Source organism: Petaurus breviceps, unplaced genomic scaffold, assembly GCF_028583685.1.
Source record: "Petaurus breviceps papuanus isolate PSGF00001 unplaced genomic scaffold, PetGlider_PUasm1.0 91041, whole genome shotgun sequence".
NCBI lineage: Eukaryota > Metazoa > Chordata > Mammalia > Diprotodontia > Petauridae > Petaurus > Petaurus breviceps.
In genome coordinates, this window is record NW_027187400.1 from 39,137,162 (window position 1) to 39,164,254 (window position 27,093).

At 49.6% G+C, this 27,093-nt stretch overlaps 2 protein-coding genes across 3 annotated transcripts in view; one reads left to right on the forward strand and one right to left on the reverse strand.

Annotated features, from left to right (window-relative positions):
• Window positions 1-637: 637 nt before the first annotated feature.
• On the reverse strand, window positions 638-2,233 carry B3GALT6 (beta-1,3-galactosyltransferase 6). The gene has a single exon (XM_069079093.1). It carries the CDS (start codon window positions 2,099-2,101, stop codon window positions 1,091-1,093), a length of 1,011 nt encoding a protein of 336 aa, XP_068935194.1. The 5' UTR covers window positions 2,102-2,233; the 3' UTR covers window positions 638-1,090.
• Window positions 2,234-2,452: 219 nt separating this feature from the next.
• Window positions 2,453-27,093, forward strand: part of SDF4 (stromal cell derived factor 4) — a 47,582-nt gene continuing 22,941 nt past the window's right edge. The window contains exons 1-2 of one of the 2 annotated variants that reach the window (XM_069079091.1): window positions 2,453-2,642; window positions 13,484-13,843. In XM_069079091.1, the coding sequence (XP_068935192.1) occupies window positions 13,539-13,843 (305 nt within the window). In that variant the 5' untranslated portion in view covers window positions 2,453-2,642; window positions 13,484-13,538. The other variant, XM_069079092.1, reaches the window with a different exon arrangement.

Genomic DNA, 27,093 nt, shown 5'->3' on the forward strand with positions numbered 1-27,093 from the left:
CACTCTCTCTGTTGTTTAAAAGTAACACTGAAATGGGAGAAGGGTCTTTGCAGCATTTGGAGAACCTCAGACCCATATTAAAGAATTCAGTCTTGTCTGTGGACAAGCTACAAGAATGAAAGTCAATGTGGAAGAGCAAGAAACCCTTTTTGCCTGGTTAGAGGAGCTAGTGACTTACTATTCATTCCATCAAGGGAACCTTAAAAGGAGAGCCTCTGACAAAAGACAATATGTGTAAACTGTTAAGATAAATGGATGGTTCTCACATTCTTGCCAATTTAAATGGATTTGAAGCAATTTGGGATTATAAAACTCTGAACCTAAAAACAAACTGTACACCCATGAATTTGAAGCTTTGTTAAGACAGATGAAGAATAAAAAGACTTTTCATTAAATACTATTCAAATACTGGGAACCTCACACTCAGCTTAAGCTCCTCACTATACATATTTATAGTATTTATAAATATATCACAGTTAAACACTGACCCGTATTTACAGTACTGCTTTGCCCAGAGACATTGCCAAGGACTCATTAAATATAGTCACTCTAAAGTAAAATCCAAACTTCAGTTTTACCTGCTACAACAAATATTGCTAACGTCAGATGCAAACGAATAGATCAGGGAAAGTTACAATTGCCTTGGCAAGAATATTTTTTACTGCATGGTGGAAAAGAGGTCAAAAAGTGATTTCCTTTTCAGCCATTAAAATAATCTTTCCCCCTCCAAGTCTCAGTTTTGTTTAGAATGAGATGAGGAAAATTTATTCAGTCCCACCCTGGAATATATACACTCTTGATTCCTTTGGCATAAGTGACTAAAACAGAGGTCAATTTTAGTTACTGGTATTTTGGAGTTTGTCTCCCTTCCTAGGTAACAGGGCCGGGGAGGCTGGCTGGCCTGGCTCAGAATTAGGAGAAGAGGTCACGTGACCAACGTGTGCAAGTTTCAATAAATAAGCCCAAGAGATGACAGATAATCAACTACTTCTTGCGGTCCAAACGCGGCCTTCGGGGGCCCGTCGGGGGGCCCGGAAGCAGCGTCCGCCCCCTCCGGCCCGGCCCGGCCCGGCCCCCGCGGCGGCGCGGCTCAGGGGATGCCCTCGCGGCGCCGGCAGCACTGCGACGGCGGCACGTCCCAGTCGTAGACGTAGGAGAGGCGCAGGCGCACCTCCTGCGGGCACAGGCGGCCGTCGCGGGTCAGGCTGCGCTGCTTGGCGCGCATGTCGTCGGGGCTCTGCTTGTGCGTCACCAGGTACTGGTTGCTGCAGCCCCGCGAGCGGTACTCCGTGTCGAAGCGCGGGTCGTGCTCGCGCCGCACGTCCAGGGGCGCCAGCCAGGCGCCCAGCGACACGTCCTCGTTGCGCCAGCGCTGCAGCACGTCGCGGTTGCGGCTCACGAAGCGCACCAGGTCGGCCGAGAGCACGTAGCCGCCGCCCAGCGCGTAGGGCAGGTAGTGGTCGCAGAGCAGCCAGGCGGCCTCGCGCCAGCGCCCGCCCGCCTGCACGCGCCCGCGGCCCGAGAAGAAGCCCCAGTAGAGGCGGCGGCGCCGCTCCGGCGCGCGCGCGCGCAGCTCGTCGCGCAGGGCGCCCAGGCGCGCGAACGTGTCGTCGTCGGCCTTGAGCACGAAGTCGAAAGCCACGCGGTCGTCGAGCCACGCGAACATGGCCAGCACCTTTGCCGTCAGGTTCTCGTAGGCGTCGCGCACGTGCGGCAGCAGCAGCAGGTCGCCGTGGCGCGCCTGCTCCCGCTCCAACGCGCGCCGCTCGGCGGCCTCCAGCCCGGCCGTGCCTACCACGAAGCGCGCCCACACGTCGGCCAACGGCCCCGGCCGCCCGGCGCCCGCCAGCCACGTGCCGCGTACGGCAATCCGTCTCTCCGTGCCCGCGGGCGCGCTCACCACCAGCACGGCCAGGAACGCGCCGTTCTCGGCCGGCGCGCCCTTCTCTGCTGGCGCATGCGCCGCGCCGTCCACGCGCCCGCCTCCCGTCGAGCTGTCGGGCGCGCACCTGGCCAGCCAGAGCAGCGTGCCTGCAGACAGCACCAGGCCGGCCAGCGCCAGCGCCGTGCGGTGCCGGCACACGAACCGCGGCAGGTTCATCGCGCCCTGCTGCACGCGGGGGCTGCGCGCGCACCTCCTCTCCGCCGACTTCTGCTCTGGGGAGGGGGCGTCCGGCGGATAGGGGCTAGGGGCGGCGCGCGCCGCTACTGCGCGTGCGCGAGACGGCCTCTCCCCCGCCCCCCCAGTCCCTGCATCCCGACCCGTGATGCACCTCGCTCCCGTGGGTGGCGCTCTCCCCTCTCGGCAGCCGAGAAAGTGAGAGGGGCGGGCGCGCAGACTCGTAAGCCGGCTGGCGGAGGCGTGCCTTCAGCCGAGGGCGCTGAGGTGGCAGGGCTGAGGGGCGGGGTGGGGCAGGAGGGGCCCGGTGTCATGTGATACGGGTAGTTTCCGCCTCTGGCACGTGATCGGGACTACGTCGCCTTGGTATCTTCCGCCCGGAGGAAAGATGGCAGCACCTTAAGACTCTGTTGCCGCTCGCTCCTCCCCGCCCCTTCCCTCGAGAAAGATGGCGGCCGCCTGTGCGGGTTTCCGTTGACGGTGTCGCGGACTTTGCTTCTGTTTCACCTCGGGGCTCCGGGCGGTGAGTGACGGGCGCCCACGGTGGGGCGGTCTGGGCTCGGCTGGGGGCCGGGGGGCTTGTGAGTCGCGGTGTCACGGGCCGTCCAGCTAGGGAACTCCTGGCAGGAGCCTTCTGACGATGGGGGACTCACTTCCCAGTCACGGACAGTCGGGTTCGTGGGGGACTGGAGGGACCCCGGGGTCACAGACTGAGGGGGCTGGAGGAGCCGTCGGGGGTCACCGGGCTGGAGAGGGTTCCCCTCGCCCCCGCTCCAAGGAGGAGTCCCCCTTGAATCCTGCCGTCGGTGCCCAGCGCTGCCCTGGGGGAGCTGCCTCCGGCCCGGCCCACGCTCGGGGCCCCCCCGGGCCGCGGCAGGACCGGCCGCTCCGTGTCTCTGTGTCCCGGGCTCGGCGCGGTGCCCAGTGCGCACGGTGGGCGCCTCCTCCGGGCCTAAGGGCTGACTAAGCTGGGGGCAGGGGTCCGCGCGGCCCTGCCGCCGGTCAGAGCCCGGGGCCGGGGCGGGCCCCGTGCGGGGTGCCCTGCCCAGGGCTGCTCGGGGAGCTGGTGTCAGAGCCCTAGTTCGAACCTGCACCCCTCCAATGCGGGGCTTCAAGCCTCGGAGCCGGGGTGTGCACGGCTCTACCTGTTGTGGGTAAAGCACTCGAAAGGACCGAGAGCAGGACCAGGACAGGTTTGGAGGAGGCCGACCCTGGCCCCAGGATCCAGGCTGGGGTTCGAGGGAGAGTGTGCCGGGGGACTGGCCGGGTGGGGGCGGCGAGTTAGTGCAGCCCGAGTTTGGCCAGGTCCAGATTGCCGAGAGAGGAGGAAGAGGAGGACGGGAAACGTCTCAAGTGATTGTTTTTGGTGTTTTAGTCATCTGTTTCTGCAGGATGGAAGGTTAGCTGGGTATGCTTTTCGACTAGAGGAAAGACTTCTTTAGGACCAGAAACAAAATGGGTTGAGAAAGAAATTCAAAACCTTTTATAGAATCTTATTCTTTTTTAATTTTTATTTTTCATTTGGGTTTGGGATGCAGAGTTAACAAGCAAGAAATTCCCCAATTTTCTTCCCACGCCACTCTTCCCAAAACTTTCTCTGTTGATGATGGGCATACTTCCTCCTGTTCCTAGGATATAGGAAGAGCTCAGTCTCCTCCCCTCCCTCTGTTTCCCTGCCCCACCTTCTCTGCCCAGGATGGATCAGCTTAGCTTGAGCTTGAGTGCAGAGTGGTGACAGGGACTTGGGGCTGGGGAGGAGGGGATAATTGTGAAATTGGAGCCCCTGTAACTGAAGTGACTGAATGGAGGGCCCAGGGAAAGAGCCACCTGTCTCCAAACCCTGCCAGGATGAGTAACTGTCGACCTGCTTGCCTTTACGGACCCAGACTGGCCAGCGGCCTTCTTGAGGCCCAGCTCCTTCAGCAGCAGGAAGACCAAGCTCCCTGAGGTTCTTGAGCCAAGCTGCAGTGGCTCTGATGGGATGCTCACCTAAGCTTGGGCTTAACGTAGGCTGCTTCTCTTCCCAGTTAGCCTCTTGGCAAATAGCTGCAGCTCTTCAGGATCTGTTCTCCATTCTTTGCTGGCCAAGCTTGCTGACTTGCTGAAGGGGCCCTCAACACAAGGCTTTCTATTGCTTCCTCCTCTCCCATCTACTGGACAAGGTTGGAGGCCATTCTCCACTGCTGGGTCTCAGCCTCACCCCTGGCTATCTGGAGAGAGAAAAGCCTCGCTGACCCTGGTGCATCCAGGCTAAGCAAACAGGCTCTTACCTGCCCTTTTATAGAGGCACAGATAAGTATGGGGCAGTTTGCTGGACCTGAGAGAGTCTGCATTGCAAAAGCCAGCTGTTGTAGCCTCTGGCATTCCTTGATTTCCATCAATCTAGAGCAGCTAGGTGGCCCAGTGGATAGAGACCTGATTTCAAGACCAGCCTCGTGTACTTCCTAGTTGTGTGACTGTGGGCAAGTCATTGTAGCCTCTCTGCCTCAGTTTCCTCATCTGTAAAATGGGGGTGATGATGGCATCTCCCTCCCAGGGTTGTTGTGAGGATCAGATGACATAGTATTTGTAAAGTGTTTAGCACAGTGCCTGGCATGTAGTGCCATATCAATGTCATGCACTGCCAGGGGATGGTCTGGAGAGAGGAGGAGGAGGAGATTGGGTATTTTCAGCAGTTCCCCCAAATCTGGAGGCCCTGGAGTGAGATGACGATGGGAGGTAGGATTGTTAGCGAGACCAAGGGTTGAGTGGAAAGACCTTCTTTGCCCTGTCCTGGTCAGAGGCTAGGTTCCCTCACCTGTGAAGGGTGGTATTTGGCTCTGGTGCAGCTGCACAAATGAAAGGACTTTACTTCTCATGACCTGGGTTTCAGCGGCTTGTCTAAGGAAGCTGTTGGCTAATCTGACCTCATCTGATTTTCTCAATTCAAACCCTGACTTGCCATACTACCAGGGTTCTGGGAGGGGCAGGGGAAGTGTCTTCTGGGGCCCCTGCAGCTGCTTGCTGTGTTCAGGGTGAAGGGCCTGCTTTTTTCTCAAGGCCCCCCCCCCCCCTTTGGTGCCAATCAGGCTTGACCCCCTCGGAGCCTAGGAAAAGATGCACTAATCATCTGTTGGGCCTCCTACCTGTTACTCCATCTGATGATCTGTGATAAAGGAGGCTGAGCAGGGATGAACACCCCATTTATAGTTAAACTCAAGGTCATAGGGCCATTAAGTGTTGGACCTGGGACTAGAAACCTGATCTTACCGGTACTTAGCTAAATTCAGAACTCGATTGCAGTCCTCCTGGGAGAACAGGACCCTTAGATTTGCCTTCTACTGGCTGTGAGCTTAGGGGTGTCCTTATTAAGGTAGTAAGTTTATGTGAAAGGATTTATAGGGCCTCTGAAAGGCTTCTTGACTTTCCTGGATGAAACATAGACTGTACCATGATCCTCTAAGTGGTCAGCACATTCTCTTTGATGACTACCTAGGTAGGCACCTAGCATTGTGCAGGGTACAGCAGAAGGCCCCTATTTGAGAGAAAATTGTATGCATTGTTTTCTAACCTAAATCATATTTGGCTATTGTAAATACTCTGTTCTTTTGAAGGGCTTCTGCATCCCATTTGTTGTAGCAACGCTTTAAATAATAAATAACTCCAAAGAGTTAAATTACAGGGCATGACAGTGATACTGCTCCAAGGAAGTGAGCTCTGCTGGATGCTGTGAGAGGCCAAGAGGTGGGCAGGAGAAGGGGGGGCCGGAGCCAGAGAGCCTGGGGGCTCTGTGAGAAGGGCACTTAGTGAGACCTGCATTTGGGGAAGGTGAGGGAAGGCTGTTCAGAGGAGAGGCAGAGGTGGGCGCTTTGAGCCTCTCCTGGGCCAGCTGAGGCAGCTGCCTTGGGGGAAGGAGAAAGGAAAGTGACAGGCAGGCAGGCTCCAGCACTTATTAAGCACTCACTGTGTGCAGTGACTGTGCTAAGACTGACTCCGTGAGTGCTTAAAGGGAAGGGTGTTTGTGGAGCGCCCACTCCATGCCGGCTGCTGGGCTCAGCACTGTACAATTATGATCTCTGAGCCTCACAACAACCTTTATAGATGAGGAAACTGAGGCAATCTGGGGTTAAGTGACTTGCCGGGGCAGCTAGATGGTGCAGTGAACAGAGCACTGGGCCTGGAGTCAGGGATCAAATCTTCCCGGGATCAAATCTGGCCTCAGACACTTCCTAGCTATGTGACTGTGGGCAAGTCACTTCACCCTGTTTGCTTCAGTTTCCTCATGTAAAATGAGCCGCAGAAGGAAATGGCAAACTGCTCCAGTATCTCTGCCAAGAAAGCCCTAAACGGGGTCATGGAGAGTCAGAAATGATGTGCTCAGGGTCACCCCTGGTGTCTGAGGTTGAATTTGAGCCCATCTTCTTCCTGTGGCTAAGTGCTGGAGGTGCCTATCCAAACCGAAGGAGCACAGCTCCTGCCCTGGAGTGGGGCATTGGTGGCAAAGGCCTGAGGCTCCAAATCAGAATTGCTGTTGTTTGTCCTTCATTCTCAGAGAGGCTTGGAGAGGCCCATGGTTTCAAGGAGATGAGACCCATGGCTGTGCAAGTAAATTGCATTTAAGGGAGGCAGGGCTGTGCAAAGTCACCAGCCTCACTCTCTCCTCTGGAGCCAGCTGGGTCCAGTGGCCAGACATAGATCAGGACAACTGAAGATGGCCCTGGTTGTAGTGGGAAACCTTGGTCTTTTTAAGCTAAGATTTTTAACAGGTCTCAGTTTGATTGAGGCAATGCCCATTCAGTGATTAAGACTGGTTAAGAAATGAGCCAAGGAATGGCTCCCTTTTTCTAATCAAAATTTTTATAAAAATCTATCTGGGAGGTAAAGACCCTCAGGGTTTCTTACCAAAACAAAAACAATTACTATGTATGTTCTCTCTGAGTCTTGCAGACCCAAACTATGACCACTAAGTGGTGCTTGGACTAGGACCTATTGTTGGCCAATAAGTTGAGAGTCAGAGTAAATTTGGTTTACTTTAAGGCACTATCTTTGAGAAAGAAATCTAACCTCAAGATTTCTTGCTAGGTTTCAGCCATCAAAATTTACATTCATTTGGGCAGAGCACCTATAGGTAAGGGCATGAAACTCCACCTGGACAGAGGGAGAGGAAGAAAGGAAGGGAGAGAGAGGAGAAGAAAGGAAGGAGCAGAGTTATCAGAATGGAGCTGGCCAGTTGGGTCCCCAGTGGGGCAGCTTGGACACTCACAGGTTGTTGTTTGTCCTTCATTCTTGAAGAGGACCATGACATCAGGAAGATGGTGCCATGACATGCAGATGAATCGGATGTAAGTGAGGGAGGGCTGCACTAGCTCACCGGCCTCACTCTCCTCCAGAGCTATCTGGGTCCAGTGGCCAGTTACAGATCAGGATCACTGGAGATGGCCCTGCTGGAGTCAGACATGGGAGAGGGAGAGAGGACTGCCAACCCAGGCTCCTCCCAAAACAGAGGCTTTAGGGGAAACTCATCACTGGGAGAAAAGCTGGAAACTGAGCAGCTGAGCCGCGAGAGCCCTTGGGCACCCAGACTTCAGGGGAGGGAGGACAAGGGGACAACATGGTCTATAGACCAAGAGGCCAGGAGCTCAGGGAGAAGAGCCTTGGCTTTCGGTTTGTCCAATCAGTCCCTGATCAGGATCCCCCTCAGTGAGTCCTCCCTGCCCCCAGGCCGTGTTGGCCACTTGGGGCAGCTTTGTTAGAGAGTTAGCAGCCTAATCTGCCTCTTGGCAGCTTTTCCTTACAACACCTATAATCCTTTTTTCCTGTAATAACCCTTTTATGTACTTATTTTAATAATGAATAACTTTTATGCTTTTTTAAAAAACATCAGTCATGTCCCAACATGCACTCTTTCTCATTGAATCCTTTATTGTGAGAGTAATTCAAGCAAAATCCACGCCCCAAAGGGACTGTGCTGATAATTTTTACAGCTTACTCCCTCTCTCCTGAGAGGAGTTTGGGTTGTTTCTTCTTTAATGGGAGGGACTACAGAGTTGTTTTCCCTTAGATCATTATGGTAGATTGTATAGTTTTCTCTTGGTTCTACTCTCTTTGTTCTTTCCATGTTTCTCTAAGTTCTTCAAAATTGTTGTTTCTTATAGCAGTACACCCAGATTCCATTACTTTCGTGTCCAGCACAGTCAAATCTTGGGCATGGATTGGTTTCCAAAGTCAGGATCCCATTCAATCAAAACTCCCTTTGAAAGTCCACTAGAGAAAAAAAGAACTCTTGAAAGGACTTCCCTGCCCTGCCCATGCCTGCTTCTGCTTAGCCATGAGCAAACTGGAGAGGACCAGAGTGAGTGAGTCCAAGGGAGCCGGCCACAGGGGGCTGCCTGCTGATAAGGCCGCCCCAGGCTGCCCCTCTCATTGGCTCCTCCAGCCTATGCAGAATAAGCAGTTAGACAGTGGGTGCAGAGAGAGGTGAGCATCGGTCCTGGGAGGGGTGAGGGAGCAAGCAAGCAGCATGTTCATTCGTTTGTCCCATGCAGGCCTTCTCATACTGGTGTCCATGGATGTATTTCGTTAAGTGTTTATTTTTATGACCCTAACAGAACTTCAGCATTTCCTTCTGAACGTGGGCAGTGCAACCTTCTGAGAAGGGCTTCACATGGAGCTGCACAGTGGGTGGCCTCTCCCACATTCCACTTGTTTCTCTTCTTCCCTTCCTCTCCCCTTCCTACATACAGTTGACATTCACCTGCGCTCAATGCCCACACGTGGCTCCATCTCTCTTCCCTAAGGCACCTCCTTTGTGGGCTGTTTTTTGCTAGTGCTCCAGTGCTATAATTGCCCTCCTTGGGGGGTGCATCTGTAGCTGTGGACTGGACAGTGGCGATCACTCACCAGTGTGACAGCAGTTTAGAGCTGGTTTTTGTATGATCCCAGATCGCTGTACAGAAGGGTCTGGCCAATTACAGCTCCACCCAAAGGGTGTGCTTGTTTGCCCATAGCTTGGCCAGCACAGTTGGTTTTTGTCCTTGCATCCCCTCTAATGGTTTGGAGCCTTCTTTCTATGATTGTTAATCGTTTACATTTATTCTCTTAAGAACTATTTAAATCTTTCCCCCACTTACCTGCTGGAGAATCAGCCCCTTAGTTGTTTAAAGGCAGCTCTCATTCTTCCGGTGGCAGGGTCACCAGACTTCTCCCTGCTCTGGTGGTTTTTCCTCTAGGTCATAGATCCCTTATTAACCCAGTAGTCACTTTATAGATGATGAAACTGAGGCTTAGCAGGCAGATGATTTGCCAGGTGCCTCAGAACTGATAAATAGCTTAATTGGGCTTCCAGTCTTGTGTATCATTCACAGAATCACTGAATTTGGGTGTTGGAAAGGACCTTGGTGGCTCTTGTGTCCAGCCCTCTCACACAAGGAGTCCTGGCTGTGACGGACCTGATCCTTTCAGAGACTCTCTCCTACTCCCACCAGGAATCTTCTACAGGCCCGCTGTCTCATGTGATGTGGGTGCCCTTCCACTGCCCTGCTTGCCCTCCAGCCTTTAGATCTCAGTGTGTCACCTCCCTCCTCCTGGAAGTTAGGTTTCCGTTGACATAAAAATTGTCCAAGGGTTTGTTGGCAGGCGCTGCTGCCTGTTGTACGTGTTGGCATGCAGAGACAGTTTAAAAGTGGCTTATTACGTGCTGAACATAGACCATGGTATACAAAAGCCAGTGGGTCCTGAGCAGTCTTTTCAGCAACTTTATGTGGGTCTTCGTTACTTCAGGCAGGATGGGTACTATAGAATTTCACAAAGGACAGTAAAGATTTACACCTGAGAGGACGAATAGCAGAAGGGGAAGTCTGTTTGTATCAGGTGCACTTGTGGGCTGACCAGGAAATACCAGGGATTTAGCTGAATTTGCAGACTAACTGTTAATACCAGGGTTGTGGTGAGTGAGTCAGTCATTAAACATTATTAAGTGACAGGCTCTGTTCTAAGTGCTACTGATGCAAATATAAAAAAGACAGCCTCTGTCCTCAAGGAGTTTATAATCTAATGGGGGAAGACTACAGGAGGCTGGAAGGGTGGGGAGGGGCAGAGCAAGCTGGCAGGAACTCCTTGGACATTCACCTGCGCTCAATGGACTCCATATCAGGAATGGACTCCTTCCTGATATGGAGTCCTGCAGGAAAAATCAGAGGGATCCCAGAGCAGTGCAGCTGAGACGGCCGTGCTGCGAGCCTTTCTGACCTGGTGCCTGGCAACGCTCACCTTAATGGGGAGGCAGAAACATCTGTCACTGACCAGTTACTCACAGAGTCCAGGTGTGTCTGTGTGGGTATGGGAGGTGGGAGGGGGAGGGTCTCAGCTCAGTTCCCAAGGTGTCTGTGAGTCAGACCATAACTTGGTGCTCCTGGAGAAGAGGATGGCCTTCTTGGCTGCTTCATGACCCTGTTCAGTACCACTGAGCTCACAAGCCACGAAAATTACCAGATTTCTTCTTCCTCTTCTATTTTTAAAGAATGGCTGCTGTTTGGCTCCTGACCCTCCCAATTTCAGGTGATCTTTACATAGGATCAGCATGCTAGCTCTGCCTTGAGCCAAGCCATTGACAAAAGTTATTCAGTACCAGAGGGCCAAGCATGGATTCCTGGGTTACTGACATTGACTGATTCCTGATTCAAAACTGTGTGTGCATGCACACCATTGATTTGTAGCAAGTCAGAATCATGTATCATTTGGGGGGGGGGGTTTCCAAGTTCTTATCTTAGGGGAAAAGGGAGGGGACTTCTGGGAGGCTGATAAATAAAGGAAAGGAGGTCTGGAATGACATTTATTCTGATGTTAATAACAGTTCAGTTAATTGGAGGACACAGATTTTATTTTTTTGTTACACTTTGAAAAGAGGGATTTTGGAGGAGCCTTTACCTTATCTACAAGTACTTGGAAAACTTTTTTTAAGAGAAAGATTAATGAGACTTTGGGGCTTCTTTTGAAGTGACTCTTGCTGATAGGTTTAGGGACTCTAATTGACTCTCTAACCCCCGGTTCAGCAAAATGTAAATTTTGCTGGACTGGAAAAAAAAGGAGGGACTGTTTTGGGGGGGGGGTGTAGAAAGAGCTAAAGCCTATGGCCAGAAGGGAAGGGGGGAGAAAATCTTACCATTCCCAAGTATTTCTGAATTTTTGTCTTTTGGCCTAGGATACACATCTCCCCAAATCTGCAGGGGTACAGATTTTAAGCTACAAAAAAGTGAATTAATTTAAACAGGGCTTATTCCGTGTCAGAAACACAGGATTTCAGAGGTGGGAGGGACCATAGTGGTCTTGTTCACACTACCTATCTTCAGTTGGGGGGCCCCACTGCCCTTCAGGGCTAAACCCTTCTCTTGAGTACTTGGGAGAAGCTGTGCTATCCCTGCTCTGTCATGGCCTCCATGGACTTGGGGCCTCTTATCAGTGGTTGCCTGCCCATGGAGCAGACATGGGACTTGGCTTCTGTTTATTCTCCCTAATGGGGCTTTAACTTATTTTGGCAGTTCTGCCCCAGTGACTCTCAGAGCTTGCAGTCCACTAGCAGCCCCCATCTTTCTCAGACTGTCTGTGCTTCCCCATCCCAATTTCTTGAGCCCAGTGTTTCTCCTTAGTTAATCTTCTCTTATTAGGTTCAGTGCACTGGGCTAGCCTGTCACCCTTTTAGAATCCTGGCTTCTCTGGTGTGTTCTCCAGCCCCCAAGTTAGCTGCAGATTTTGTTCAAACCATCTTTGACTTTATCCAGCTCATGTATAAGAGGGTCACGAAGAGATCCTGGGCTCCTCCTGTTGGGGACCTTCCCACTGTGATGGCAGTGGCTCCTTGAGGCTGGCTGATCAGCCCATTCAGATCCATCTGCTTGTGCTCTCCATTAGTTGGCATCTTTCCATTTTCCTGTCAGAGTAGCAGAAGATAAATGGGAGGAGATTAATCTGACCAAGATCAGCCCTGAGGATGAGAGGAGAAAATACATTCCCTTCTTAGGAGAGCTCTCAAATTTGACAGCCATGCTGGCCAGGTTTTCTCTGGTTTTCTTCTTCTCTCTTTATTTCTTCTTAGGTACAAGGGCTTGGAAACCCACCTGGCACATCCTGCCTGTGTGACCTGGGCAGGTCCCCTTCACCTCTGCTGAACTAGCAGGGGCTGAGAAGGAATCAATCTGCATTGGGGGAGGCCTTCCTCTCCTGGGTGATCCCAGTACCGATGACCCCATGGGGGTCCTTAGGCCTACTGGGGAAGGAAGGCTTCTGCCTGGGAAAGGAAAATTACATAAAAACAGAATATATCACTATAATTTCAAAAACCCACAACATGTAAGATACTTTATCAGATGATTTGTTAAAATTTGGGTAATTTTTATAAATAATTACATTGTTCCTTGGATGTACCAGTTTAGTAACCCTGTCACAAAATGAAGTTAGCCTGGTATCGTTGAGGTTTGAGGTTTAGGGGTTCTCAAGACCCCAAAATACCAATACGTCGGGTCCTGGCTGAATGAATTCGACTCAAGCCTTCTCTCTGCCAAAGTAAAACAAAGTTTATTAAAGATTTGCCATAATGGGTTAGACTCTTAAGGAGCCTTAGTATTTGTGAGGCTTGTGTTGTGACAAGCGGGTCAGAACAATCTGACACAGACTGAGTTTGAGTTGAATCTCAGTGCCTTAATGCAGGCAAGATAGGTCTTATATACAGAAAGACTGTGGGAGGGGTCTAGGGGTGGTCTAGAGGAGGGGTTAGACTAGGTTGAGAGTAACAGATTTGGGCCTAGCAATAATGAAAAGCTTCTGGCCTCAGGTAGATAAGGGGGTTCCCAGAGCCTGTATCCTATCAGGATGACTGCTGTCTTGCCTAGGCTACAGGTGTAATGTCTTCATATAGACCTGACTCCTGAAGCTGGTAGGCACAGAAGCTGTAAATGCCTCCCATTTTTCCAGCCTGGCCATGTTTTCCCCCTTCCTTAGGCTCCTGTCATCCTCAGCTCTTGGGCTTACCCAATCTGTGTTAGAGTTAGGGTGGAGACCCATTCCACTGTAGCCTGAGTTCACAGCTCAGGACTAAGGACTCGAGTGAGCTGCTAGCCTCAGCCTCCCTAGCAGCAGGGATTATGGGCATGTGCCAACAGGCTGGCCAGACCAACCTGCCTGACCTCTTCTGATTTTCATCCCATTTCTGGATATTACCATTATTGCTAACAGAGGATTCCTGTTAAAGATGACTCTTCAGGTGACAGCATACACTTGTCCTTTGGGCTTCACGGTGGGTTTCTAGTTGACCAAGGCCCCAGTTTAGGAGGCCAGTCTCACCTTTGGCTGGGGCCTTCTGAGAGCTTTACTCTTTTGCTTTTATTTTGGCAGCCAATTGGATCCTTCCTTGAAGATACCTGAGCTCATATTAAAGAGCCAGAAGAAAATGGTGTCCAAGCAGGCCTTCCTCTGCAGCCTGGGCTCCGTCTACTTGTCTCTGCTCTTTGTTTTCCTCCTCATGGACGTTTATGCCAGGCCTGCGAACAACTCAGCTTTAAAGGAGAAGGGAATCGACAAGGATGAGAATGAGATCCTCCCCAGAGATCACCTGAACGGTGTCAAGATGGAGATGGACGGGCACCTGAACAAAGATTTTCACCAGGAGGTCTTTTTGGGGAAGGAGATGGAGGAATTTGATGAAGATTCAGAACCACGAAGAAACAGAAAAAAGCTCATGGCAATCTTTGCAAAGTAAGTCAGGAATAGGAGGTCTGAGGGCAGGCCTGTGGTTGCCATGTTTCTGAGTGTTTGCTGTGGCCATTGGGAGTTATTGGGATTTTTAGGAGAAAAAAAGAGCTGTAGGTCTGGAGGAGTCAGGAGGCCTGGGTGTGAATCCTATCTCTGCTGAGCATCAGGGCTCATTTGTAAAATGGGTACAATGCTCAGGGTGGTGAGGAATGTGGATTGCAAGCGTTGAAGTGCTGTCATGACTTGTGAGCCGCTGGTAGGGCCTGCATCCATGTCCTGTGACAGTCAGATCACTGCCTCACAGGCTGTACTGTTTCTGGGTACATTGCTTTTAATGCCTTAAATATCGATTAGGGACTTAACAGTGTTCCAGCCACTGTGCTAAGTCCTGGAGGTACAAAGTTTATCCACCTTGCTTAGATGGATAAAACATTAATCTGGAAAAAGAGTAATAATGATAATAGCTAGTATTTATATAACGCCTACTATATGCCAGGAACTGTGCTAAGCTCTTTTACAAATGTTATTTCATTTGATCCTCACAATAACCCTGAGAGGGAGGTGCTGTTATATTTCCATTTTATAGATGAGGAAACTGAGGCAAACAGTGGTTAAGTGACTTGCCTTGGGTTACACAGCTAGTAAGTTCCCAAGGCACAGTTTAAATTCAGGTCCTTCCTGACTCCAGGCCCAGAATTGTCTAGAATTGTATCCATCTCTAGTTGCCTCTTAATAGAATTTCTAAGTATGATGCAGAGTAATTTGGGGAGAGAACTGTAGCTACTTATAGAGTATCAGAGCTGGACTTAGAAGGGGAAGAGATGTGGAGAGCCTTGGGGGCTTCACAGAGGGTGGGGCTGAAATGTCGAGATTGGGGAACAGACGCTCATCCAGCTTGGTCCAAACACAGAGTGTTTTTATAACGTGAAATAAGACTGGAAAGGCCATTTGGAGCCAGACTCAGGAAAGCAGTGGTCCACTAGGTCTGGTTCTCTTATCCTAAAGGGAAGAGTAACTGGTGAAGGGGAAGTCAGCAAACATTTAGTACCTACTGTGTGCAGGCGCTGTGGGCTAGGCACTGGGGATGCCAAAAGAGATAAAAGACAGTCCCTGTCCTCCAGGAGCTTATCGTCTAATGGGGGAGACCACCAGCAAACAATATAAGCAAGCTGTGTAAACAAGCCTTGCAGAGTCATGATCTGTGGAATATGGTTGAAGGGGCAGGCTTCTGGAAAAGGTTAGTCTGGTAGGGTAGAAGGCCACCTCTGAGAGGCTGGAGCTAAGGACAGTGCTGAGGGAGGGCATTTTCTCAAGGCCATCAGTCTTCGGGGGGTAGGACATAGCCTCCGCAGCAGGGAGCAGTGGGGTTTGGTTTGGGAGCCCTGGGGCCCTTAATACATTTTTACTGACTGTGGAAGGAGGTGGGGTAACTCCTCTGGCCTTGGGGAGAGTGATGATCTTATCTGAGATGATTCAAAGGATGGATTGCTGAGCTCAGCTGATTTAGGGAACTGCTTTTCCAGTGGACACAGCCTTTAGCATTGAGCACTTTGAGATTAGGAGCCATGGGAGGCAGCTGTTGGCAGTGCCTGGAGGGTGGGGCTGGCTGGTGTGCTCTGGATGGCGGGAGGGCATGACAAGCTCAGGGAGTGGTGTGGCATTTCCCTGAGGGAAAGAGTGAGGTCAGGGAAGAGGTGATGGATGAGGGATGGATAGATGGAGGACCAAGCTACATGGGGGTCTTCATGGATGCTTATGAATTCAGGAGGATTGCTGAGGTCCACTTGATCTCTTTATGCTATTTGTACAGGTTCCTAGGGGCTACTTTTGCTTTTTTTTCTCTCAGTTGAAAACCCTGGCCTCAGATTTCACTGAAAAGATTGAGGACATTCTCTGAGAGCTCCCTCTTCTCCCCTTGCCCTTCTCACTTCCCATCACTCAGAGGCCTCCCTCGCTCTCTCCACTTTGATCCCTTCTTGCCAAGGTGGATCCTCTACTTGCCCACAAGACTCGAGTCCATTCTGTCTTTTCTAGATTTTTCTTACTGTTGTCTCCTCACTTTCTCATTCTTCAAAGTCTCCCTGTCTGCTGGCTGCTTCCCTGCTATCTGCCAGCGTGCCTGGGGTTCCCCCTTCCACCCCCACCAGCTGCATCCTATCTCTCCTCCTTTGGTAGCTAAACTCCCTAAGAAGGCCATGTGTAATTGGTGCCTCAACTTCCTTCCCTCTCACTCTCTTCTTAATTCTCCTCTGACCTTGTCATTCAACCAAAACCGATGTCTCCAAAGTTACTAGTGATCTCTTAAAGTTTTTTTTTAAAAATTGTTTTAAGAAGCCAAGATCCACCTTCTTACCTTTCTAGCCCAACCCTACTTCTCTTAATTGAGAACACAAGAAAAATAAAAATCCTGCTATAAACATGTATATTCAATAAAAAATTTTCTACAGTGACCATGTGTAAAAAATGTCTTTCTCATTCTGCATTCTGAGCCCTTCACCTCTCTATCAGGAGGTGGGTGCACGTATGAGTTCAGCACAGTGGTGTACAGTCACATCTATATACCATAACTTGTGTATACAGTGCCCAGCTTGTGGGCACCCTCTCAGACTCCCATTGTCACCTCCAAAAGAGCTACAAACATTTTTGTACATCCTTAGAGTTTGCTTTGCTTAGAACTAATCTGTCCCTTAATTCCCTCTTTGCTCTTATTTCACTGTTGAGTGAAATGTGCTTCTATACCCAACTGTGTGTGTGTTCATGTGTGCATGCATGTGCGCATTTGTGTGTGTGTGTTTATTTGTTCTTCCTTCCTTTGAGCAGTTCAGATGAGAGTGAGGTTCAGATGTCAGCTGCTTCTCAGTACCCCTCCTCTTCGTATAAATGTCTCCTTGTGTACCCAGGTTATGTTAGATAATTTCTCCTAATCTTCCTTTCTCCCCTCAGTTTTTTCCTCGTCCTCGCCTTCATTCTTCTTTTAAGATCATCAAGGCATAACAGAGCTGCTCCTAGACCTTGTCTAATTGGACTCCCTCTGTGGGCCCTGATGATAATAGGGATCAGAGGGGACAAGTATATTCTCCCCATCTTTGAATGTGAGTCTTTTATCCTTGTTAAGTCCTTTATTTATGTTTGTTTTTTTTCATCATTCTCTTTATTCCAGTGTTTGAATTTCAGAGCTCCTACACATACATCTCTGGTCTTTTTGTCAGGAATGCTTGGAGGTCCTCTATTTCATTAAAGGTTCATTTTCCCCCCTCTAACATTATATCAGTTTTGCTGTAAGTCCACATCCTTTGCCTTCTGGAATGTCATATTCTAAGTTCTCTGCTCCTTTATAGTGTAGTGGCTGCTGGATTTATGTGATGTGCATTTTGGTGCTTGAATTCTTTCTTTCTGGCTTCTTGTCGTTTTATTATTTTTTTTCCCTGGAACCCTTGAATCTTGTCTGTAATGTTCCTGGGTGTTTTCATTTTGGGTTTTTTTTCAGGAGGTGACTGGTGAATTCTTTTTGTTTCCACTTTGCCCTGAGTTTTCAGAGATCTGGGCAATTTTCCTTTTAGATTTCTTAAAATATAATGCATAGACTCCTTTTTTGGTCTTGGCGTTTAGATAGTCCTTAATTCCACCCCCCCCCTTCTGTTTTCTAAGTTGATATTGTTGTGATTTTCCAGGCTTTTGATAATGTTTTAGTATCTCTTGCTGCCTCATGAAGTCATTGGTTTCTGTTTGATCCATTCTGATTTTCAGAGAGATTATTTCTCAGGCAGTTTTATACCTCTTGCACCGTGGTACCCCTCCCCTAGTCAGTAAGCTCTAGGGGCTGTGTCACCTTTAGAATCAAGCATAAGATTCTCTCTTTGGCTTTTAGATGCCCCTTATAACCTGGACATTCCTCCCTTTCCAGTCTTCTTTCCCTTCCACATGTTCTACCATCCAGTGACACTGGCCTCCTGACTGCTCTTCATCTCCCAGCTTGGCACGTTTTCCCTGGCTGTCCCCAAGGTCACTCTCCCTCCTCACCTCTGGCCACTGGGAAGGACCAACTCAAAGCCTGCCTTATACTGCAGAAGAAGCAGCCTCAGATAGAAAGAGGACTTGCTAAACCATGCATTCACTTAGGAAAACCACACACTGACAGTGCTTGTGTTCTGTCTGATTTCTGTTATTCTGTTCAGTCTTCCTCATCCACTTCAGTCTGGCTCGGGCTGTGGGTTCTCAGAGGCACTCTGTGCCACAGCTGGCCTTTCTTAAGCCCTTCGTGCCGCCCTCAGGGGCAGTCTTCCGTCTGTCCTCTGTATGTCTTGTCTGTCCGTGGCTCTTGGCGTGCTGTCTCCCCCGTTAGGCTGGGAGCTTCCGGGGGCAGGCCAGTGCCAGGGCTGCTCTTTATATCCCTCGGCTTTTGCTTGGCTGTTAGTAGTTACTTAGCAGATGCTTGCTGGTGAAATAATTTTAATGGAAGTAGAACAGTGAAGGGGTGACAGTTCTGTGGTGTTGCCTGAGTTACTCTGCAGGTAGGACAGTGAAGGGGTGACAGTTCTGTGGTGTTGCCTGAGTTACCCTGCAGGTAGGACAGTGAAGGGGTGACAGTTCGGTGGTGTTTTCTGAGTTACCCTGCAGGTAGGACAGTGAAGGGGTGACAGTTCGGTGGTGTTGCCTGAGTTACCCTGCAGGTAGCTTAGGTAACATGAGGTGGTGGTGATGACAGAACCCTCTTCCACCAAGAATCCTGGAAAGTTGGGGCTCTCTCTCTTGCAGATCCGTAAACTTGGTTTTCCAAGAATCATTAAACCAAAAAGTCAAGTATTTGCCACATTAATTTTTTTTTAAAAACCTATTTAGTGTTTTGAGCAAAATATAAAACATCTTTTTAAAGTTGCAGACAAGTTAATGTAGAACTTTAAACAAATTTAGCATTAATACAAATTCAGTTCAGGAAGTAAAAGGGGAATGCAAAGGAGGCAGTGAGACGGGCTCAGAGCCAGCGTTGTGGGGACACCTGTGAGAAGAGGTGGTCAGACCAGCCAGCCTTAGGGGTTGGCCTCCACGCCTTGGCGAGGACCCCTGGAAAGGAGGGAGAAGCCGGAGACCAAGGAAGCACTTTAGCAGACCTCATCCCTGAGTTCTTTAGACAAGGCGCGATGGGTAAGAAGTGAAGCCCCTGTGGACACAGAAATGGAGTTGTTTCAGTTGTGTCTGGCTCTTCATGGCCCTTTTGGGGTATTCTGGGGAGAGATCCTGGAGACCTTTGCCATTTCCTTCTCCAGCCCTTTTTACAGATGAGTAAACTGAGGCACACAGGGTGAAGTGACTTGCCCAGGGTCACCCAGCTCGGAAGTGTCTGCGGTCACATCTGTACTGCAGGCCCAGCCCTCTGGGTGCCACGACAGATCCCCACGTGAGCTGGCTTTGAGCTGCAGCTGAGGTGGGTGACTTGGGAGAGGCTAGGAGTGGAGGCACAGCCTTCCTCAGGGGCCTCTGAACTCGGGTCCTTCTTTCCTTGGCACAGCCCCCTTCCCTGTGCCTCAGCTCAGCCTTGGCATATGACACACGGGCAGCAGCGCTCCATCACCCTGGTTCTGGTGCTTCCCTCCCTCCTCCATCCTGGCCAAGAGAGCGCCTGGAGAGGCTTGGCCTTGTACTGGTGTCTCTGGGTGCGGCTCAGCGACTTTGGGATATAGGTCCTAAAATCTTTCTCTGGAAATTGAGGAACATCCAGTGGCTTTGTTCTGATGTAATATCTTGTCACCTTGCGCTCTAGGATGGGCAACTGTGCTCTGCCTTTACAGCTGTGAGCCTCGATGGCTTAGGACCTCCAGCCAAGGCCAGCTCAGAGGCCTCTGCCCCCTCGTTTGGGGGGCTGGGGCCTTGTCTTGGACGCTTGTCTGTCGTCTTTTCTCCCTCTAGCATTTGGTGCATTTCTCCTTAGGGTGATGGGGATGAAATAGCTGTGCAATGCAGATTGGCCACAAGGTGGCAGTGATTTCCCTTTAGCATTTCAAACCTACAGCTTCTGCTATTTTTAAGTTTAAATGGTGGAACTAGGCCTTGGAGGAAGTGCAGCGTCACTTTCCACAGAAGGCCTTGTCTTCCACTTAGAGGAGCCAAGGACTTTTGTTGTGTCTTGTTAGAAGGTGTACCAGCCAGGTATGGTGAGGAAGGAGGAGCCAAGCATTGTGAGCTGGACAGATTTTTTGAAATTGTTATTTGTCACCTGTATTTCTAAATACTTCTCCCTCCTCCCCAGGGAACTATCTCTTCTACCAAATAATTTTTAAAAAGAGAAAAAAAAGAAACTTGGTACTGTAAAACTGACCAACACAGCAACTGGGTCAGACAGTGCAGATGCAGTGCTTGGTACCCATTCTCCTGTCTCCCCACCCTGTCTGAAAAAGGAGGGAGGGGGCCTTTTCTTACTTCTTTTTCAGGAACGGACTTGATGATTGACCATGTGAGCTTAATGCTATGACCTTCTAATCTCCCTTAGTAAGGGAGAACTCTCATGGTGTGGTTTCTGAGAAGAGCAAAGGAAGGCAGTTCTCAGAAGGACAGGTAGTTCTCGCCACTCCCTCTTCATCTTGTAGAGAGATGTCGTTCTCTTGTTACAGATGGATTCCCACACTTCAGCAGGCAGAGCCCCCTTTTCCATCAAGAACGATTGGCTCTTACGACTAGTTGATGCATGTTGGGTTCTGCATATGGCAGCCACACTGCTGGTCCACCCTGTGTTTGCTTTGGAGTCAGAGAAATAAGTATCTGTTCTGTCCAAGAATTGATTCTCATTGGCTCAGTAGCTCCCTTGGCCTCCATCCCTAGTGGTGTAACTAGACATGAATAGATGCCAGCCCAATCCATCCTCTGAAGATCCCCAGTGAGTGGTCCTGCCTGCAGTCTTCACATGGAGACCTCTAGTTTTGGAAAAGAGACAGAATTGCACCAAATAATGCCTGGCCAAGCAGGGCAGGCTCCTGCCAGGATGCTGGCACTGAGCTTCCTTGTCAGTCCTTAGGAGCTGGGCCTCTGGGGCTTGCCTTACAGTGTTGTTGGTGAACTGTACTTCACGCTGGGTCAGTTCATGCAAGTCTTGCAAGCTTGCCAGGCTTCTCTGAGGCCATCCCATCAGCCTTTCTTATGGCCACTGTCTGCCATTCAATTCGCAGACCACGATTTGTTCACAGCTTTTCTCAGTGGATAAACACCTTCCTGGTTTCCACTTCTTTGCCACCACCAGAAGAGCTGCCGTCGTGACTTCTGTGCATCACGAGTCCTTCCACTCTTTCCTCTTGAGGCTGGGCTTTCTGCCATGCCCCTGCTTCAGGTACCCTCCTCCTCATCACTGACATAGCTCTTGCTAGGTGCCTCATTGGATCCTCACAGCCACCCTGGGGATCAGAGCCAAAGTGGCTGGCCCAGGGTCACAGAGATGGCCTGATTCCAGCCCTGGTGCTCTGTCCACTCCCCCCCTCTACCACGCCCTCCAGCTCCCTGTTATGTAGAATGTAAGCTCCCCCAGGGCAGGGACTGCCTCTCTCTCGGTGTTTGCAGTTCCAGCACTTGGCCCTATGCCCAGCACAACTGCTTAATACATGTTTCTTGACTGACAGAGGGAACCTTAAAACACTATAGAAGCATGCTTTATTGTGAGGGAGCTTTGGGCAGTTCAATTTACTTTGGGATATGTCTAGTTGTTAGGTTTTCTTTGTGCTGAGAGAAGTTGCTGCTGGATTAGACAGATGGGTCCCTTTTCCATGGCATTGCCCTTCAAACAAATGAAGAGTCCTTGTCATCTCCTCCCCAGGTCCTTCCCTTGCTTCTTGGTCCTGCTGATCACTTCCTGGCTTCCCTCCACCTCCCCCCAGTGCTGAGCTCCACCCTCCAGATGCACGTGGTCTTCAGAGGGCAGGAAGGTGGAGCTTCTTTTCTTCTGGGCTTTCCCCACAGTGTGAGCCTAAAGCACATGGCCAGATTACAGCCTACTCTGCCCATCCCGCAGGATTGTCTTTCTAACCATAACCATCTTGTTCTCGAAAAGTTATTTTAACACAACTCCAGTTGGGTATTAGATTTTTCTAAATTCTCTCCAGCTCTAGCCCACAGTTCTAATTTGGATCATGATTGTTGCCCTGGGTGCTCTCACATCTCCCAGCTTCTTGTCATCTGTAGATTTGATAAACCTGCTTCCAGGGCCTTCTCCTGAGTCATTAATGATAATATTGACTAGCACAGAACCAGGGAAGGGTTGTTAGGACACTGCCCTGGAGACTTGCCATTGGGTGGCTGCAGGTCCAGTCACTCAGCCAGTGCAGTCTCTGCCTTGACTACCTGGATGGCATGGAGGCCTGTCTGGCATTTGATGGCCTGTGATAACCTGCTAATCCTCCCATAAGAAGAAATTTAGTTAGCCTGCTATGCCCTATTATTTTTAAAATCCCACTTTATTGGTGTTTCTTGCTTTTAAAGTCATTTCCTAAAACTCCTCCCCAGGAAGGACCCTCTTCAGCCGTATGCCCATTGATGGGCGCCCATTTTGTCTCCCACGCTATTTCTGGTGTGAGCTGTTCCAGATGGAGCCGTGCGGGGGTCACTATCCCCATTTTCCTTCTCAGTGTTCTCAAACTGGTCCTCCAGTGACATGATGGAGCCAGCAATCTGTCACACTCATCATCCGTGGTCATAGGGTCCTGCTTGACTGGTTTAAGATTCAGGCCATTGGCCTTTGTGACTCAGCCGCTGCACCTACCGGCTTTTGTCATGCCTCGGGGGAGCCGTCCACACCTGGTGACCTGAAAGCTTCTGGAGGCAGTGCTGTATTCTCGCTGAATCCAAGCTTCCAGCTTCCTGGTCGTGGTCTTTGTTCTGTCTCTCAGAGTACAAAGACAGTGTCCTTGGCAGAGAACAGTGGGATCTGCTTTGTCTCTGACTTGGGGGGAGCTTAGTTTTGTTGATGCTTTTTGTTCCTAAATCATAGTCATTTAAAAGACAAACAAACAACTTTGTACAAACAAACTGTAGCTGGAATAACCAAGAGGAAGTACTGGAATTAATAGGGTTGGGGAAGGCTTCCAATAAAAGATGGGATTTTAGTTAAAGGAAGCCAGGAGGCAGAAATGAAGGGGAAGAGCCTTCCCAACCTAGGGGACGCCCGAGAGAATGCCCAGAGCAGGGAGCTGGAGGGTCTCATTTATGGAAGAGCCAGGAGGCCGGTGTCACTGGATGGAAGAGGACGTGATGGGGCGTGGCGTGTAAGAAGCCGGGAAAGGTAGGAGAGGGCTTGTGACGAAGGGCCACACGGAGCATTTTGTGTCTGATCCTGGACGAAGTAATCCAGGGAGGAGGTGATGAGGGCCTGGACCGGGGTGGGGGCAGTGTCAGAGGAGGGAAGGCACAGGTGAGAGAGATGCAGCAGAGGTGTCATCACAGTGGGGGGATGAGAGACAGTGAGGAGCCTAGGATCAGTCCTGGGGTGAGAGCCGGGGGGAGGGGAGGCTTTGGGGGGAAGATAGAGAGACTGGGGCGGGAATCATCAGCACAGAGACACATGGTCATTAAATCCATAGGAGCTGATGAGATCACCCAGTGAAGTCGTATGGAGGGAGAAGAGAAGAGAGTCCAGGAGAGAAAGTGCTTGAAATGGCCATGCCTTTTGTCCCAGACATTCCTCTGCTATCATAGTGAAAAAAAGACATGAACTATGAGTATATACACCAATGTTTGCCTCAGCATTTATATTGTCAATTTAATATCTATGCCAAAGTATGGCTAGCAGCATAGTGGCAAAGAACTGGAACCAAGTAGACACCCATTGATTAATGAATCAATGGAACAAGTTCTGATCCATGGATGTAATGAAGTGTTATTGTACTCTAAGAACTGATCACTACGCTGAGTAGTCCAAACTGAATGCTGCACAAGAATGACCAGGCTTAGCCCAAAGAAGAGAAGGCGCCTCCCTCTTGTAGCAGGACCGTGGATGTGCAGCGCCATGTAAGAGACTTCTTCGGCTTTCTTCAGTATTCCTAACTTAATTTTCCCCTCTTGTTTATTTCAAGTGATAATTCACTGGGAAGGAGTGAGGCTTGGGATATGTTAGGAAACGTGCAGTAAAAACCAGACCTGTCAGTAAAGGTAAATTGAAAGACAGAGAGGTGTCCTCGGCATCGATGGCCAGTTTTTTGTTTTGAGCCTTACCACCCCTAACACTGTTATCCTTTTAATCTCCCCTTGTTTCTGGCTCCTATTTTTAAAACCAAAGTTGGTCACAGATTCCTTCTGCTTCCATTTTTCTTTCTTTAGATAGCTTCCCTTTTTTTCTCCTTAATGGAATTATCTCTGTTTGTGTCTTCAGAATTTCATCTTATGTGGGGAAGGGAAGCAGCATTTATGAAATGCCTGTGGCAGAGCCATGCTAAGCACTTCCCATTCGATCCTTCTAATGACCCTGGGAGATATGTGCCATTATGATCCCCATTTTATAGTTGAGGAAGCTGAGGCAGACAAAGGTTAAATGACCCATCCAAGGTCACATGGCTAGGAAGCGTCTGAGACTAGATTTGAACTCCCAGATCTCCCTGCCTTGAGGCCCAGTTCTCTGTGTGCTGGGGCGTCTTTCCTGAACTGACATCTCCTGGAGAACTGTAGGCTTTGGTCTTCTGTACCTGTGCAGAATGCTCTGAAATCCTCTGAAACCATGTCTCCCCACATCTGGAGTGAACAGCAGCCCCTGCCTTCTCTTTGTGAATTCTGAAATGGGAGTGGCCACAGGGATTGCCCTCTGGAGACTGTGAACTGTTGTCTGTGTCCTGTCTCTCACAGAATCTTGTTGATTGGTCCCCATGAGGGCCCCCAGTCTCTGTTTTTGGCTCCAGATACTTTCTGTTGATGAAGATCTTGTCCCGCCTTTGGAGGAGCAAGGCCATTCATGCAGACAATCCAAGGACGTTGGGTGACTTTTTTTCAGCAAGTAGGGCAGAACGTGCCCAGCGTGTCCTGGTTCACCCACGAGCTGGCGTAAAGGAAGGGCTCTCACTGTGGTGCACTTCCAGACTGTCCAGCGGGGCTTGTTTATTGGTGGCCACGTGGATGCACATTCTCTCCTTAGATCTGTCAGTATAACCCCAACTCTTATGCCATGCCGACCCCCAAAGTCATTGCAGCAAGATGTCTTTGACTCGATAGGTCGTCAGCTAGGTGTTTAATGGCATACCTGAAATGTCCTTTAATTTGTGGTAAAAGAAACTGAGATGGAGTCTTGGAAATTTGATTTATACTTTATTTTCCCAATAGTCTTGTTTTTAAGAGTCTGTTGTTCAGTTGTTTCAGTCATGTCCGAGTCTTCCTGACCCATTTGGGGTTTTCTTGGTGGAGATACTTCAGTGGTTTGTCATTTCCTTCTCCAGCCCATTTTACAGATAAGGAAAGTGAGGCAAACAGGGTGAAGTGACTTGCCTAAGGTCATGCAGCTAGTAAGTGTCTGGGGCTTGATTTGAACCCTGGTCCTCCTGACACTGGGCTTGGTGCTTTATCCACTGGGCCACCTAGCTGCACTTCTAAAAGTTCAGTGCATATCTTGACTTTTGCCAGAGCAAGATCATATGTTTCTTAAACATTGCAACTAGAAGGAGGCCTGGGAGAACATTTTTTTTCAGCGTAGATAAAATACAACCCCTAATTGATGAATGAAAGAATAATGTCCACTTGGAATCCTTTAATCCTTAATCATCATATTCGAAGTAAACAGTCCCTTAGAACTTCTCTCTGGGAGGTTTATGTTAATTTTATGGATGTTTGACCTTTGACTTCAGAACCCAAGTAGATGTCTGTTAGTGGGGTTTTATTTCTGGTCCTTAGCAGAGCTCAAAATGTTTCAGAATATTCAGATTGAGATTTCTTATAAAATCCAGGTGAGTTGGGTAGATAGTATAACATGCTCAGTGTCCTCCCCTCCCCGACTCCACTGTCAGAAACCAGCAGAGGACCCGCTGCCCCTGCTCTCCCTGCCCTGACTGACCAGAGAGACCAGGCTGGGCTTCACAGCCTTCCTAGGCTGCCTCCCTCTAAGGCACACCCCCGCAGAACTGACCCGAGAAAGCTGGCTGCCTGCTGAGTCTGTGTAAAAACTCCTTCACAACGATATTTAGGTTAGCCTGTGACTACAGTTGTTGTGGTGGAGCGGCATTGGTGAGTTAGGTGGGAGGAGGATGTGAACATTGCCCACTGCTCTTTCTCTGTTGCCTTAAATTACTAAGGAGACTCTTGTTCTACTGTGGTTTGATACGGAATTTATTGAAAAACCACTCACTGAATGTCTTCTCATTGACAGTGCGTGCAGTGTTGTGGCCAGAAGGCAGGGTGATCCGGGTTCAAGCTCCTCCTTTGGTGCATGCTGGGTGTGAGCCACACAGGTCACTTCTAGGCCACCTACTAGGATCGCTCTTAGGAGTGTATACACTGGAAGGTGCCAGCCCGCATCATCAGGGGGATTCCTTACTATGATAGTAGCTAGTGTTTTACCCAGAAGTGCTTTCTGTTTGTCATATCATTTCATCCTCACAAAAACCCTGTGAGGTAGGGCCTGGTGTGATCACCATTTTACAAATGAGAAAACTAAGACAGGTTAAGTGACTTGCCCAGGGTCATGCAGCTAGGAAGTATCTCAGGCTGGATTTGAACTCAGATCTTCCTGAGTCCAGGCCTAGTGCCCAATCCACTATGCCAGTTGGCTGTGCCAGTACTAAACCAATGAAAGCACAGGTCTGCTCCCTTTTTTCATTTCTTATTCCTTTAATGCCATAATCAGGATTAAAATAGGGAGGAAGAGCAAAGTTTTGTGGAAAATAGCATTATCTAGTAAATTTCAAGTGGTTCCCTATCCGTGCATAAAGGTAGTTTTTCACTGTAATTTTTAGGCACCAGATAACTTGGAGCTGTGTGTGTGTTTGTGTGCGTGCATGCATGCGTGTGTTTGTGTGTGCTCATGCACATGTGTGTGTTGGACATGAAAAACAGGCAAGTTAATGCAGTTTGAGAAAAAGAGAAGATTGGCCACGTGACGACTCTTCTGTGGTATTTCCATCTAAGAACAGGCCTGCTTATTGATTTAAATTGTTCTGATCCGCTATCTGTTGACATTTTACTTTATTCATTACAGTCTTATGTGGTTAGCCTTGGAATTTTTTAGGGGTAATGTGACTTTTAGAAAGGAACCAGATATTGCTGAAGAAATCCCCTCAACTTTCTGCCGTTACTTGAGAGTAGAG

Coding starts and splice junctions, on each gene's coding strand:
- B3GALT6 (XM_069079093.1), bottom strand. CDS start 2,101: ATGAACCTGCCGCGGTTCGTGTGCCGGCACCGCACGGCGCTGGCGCTG.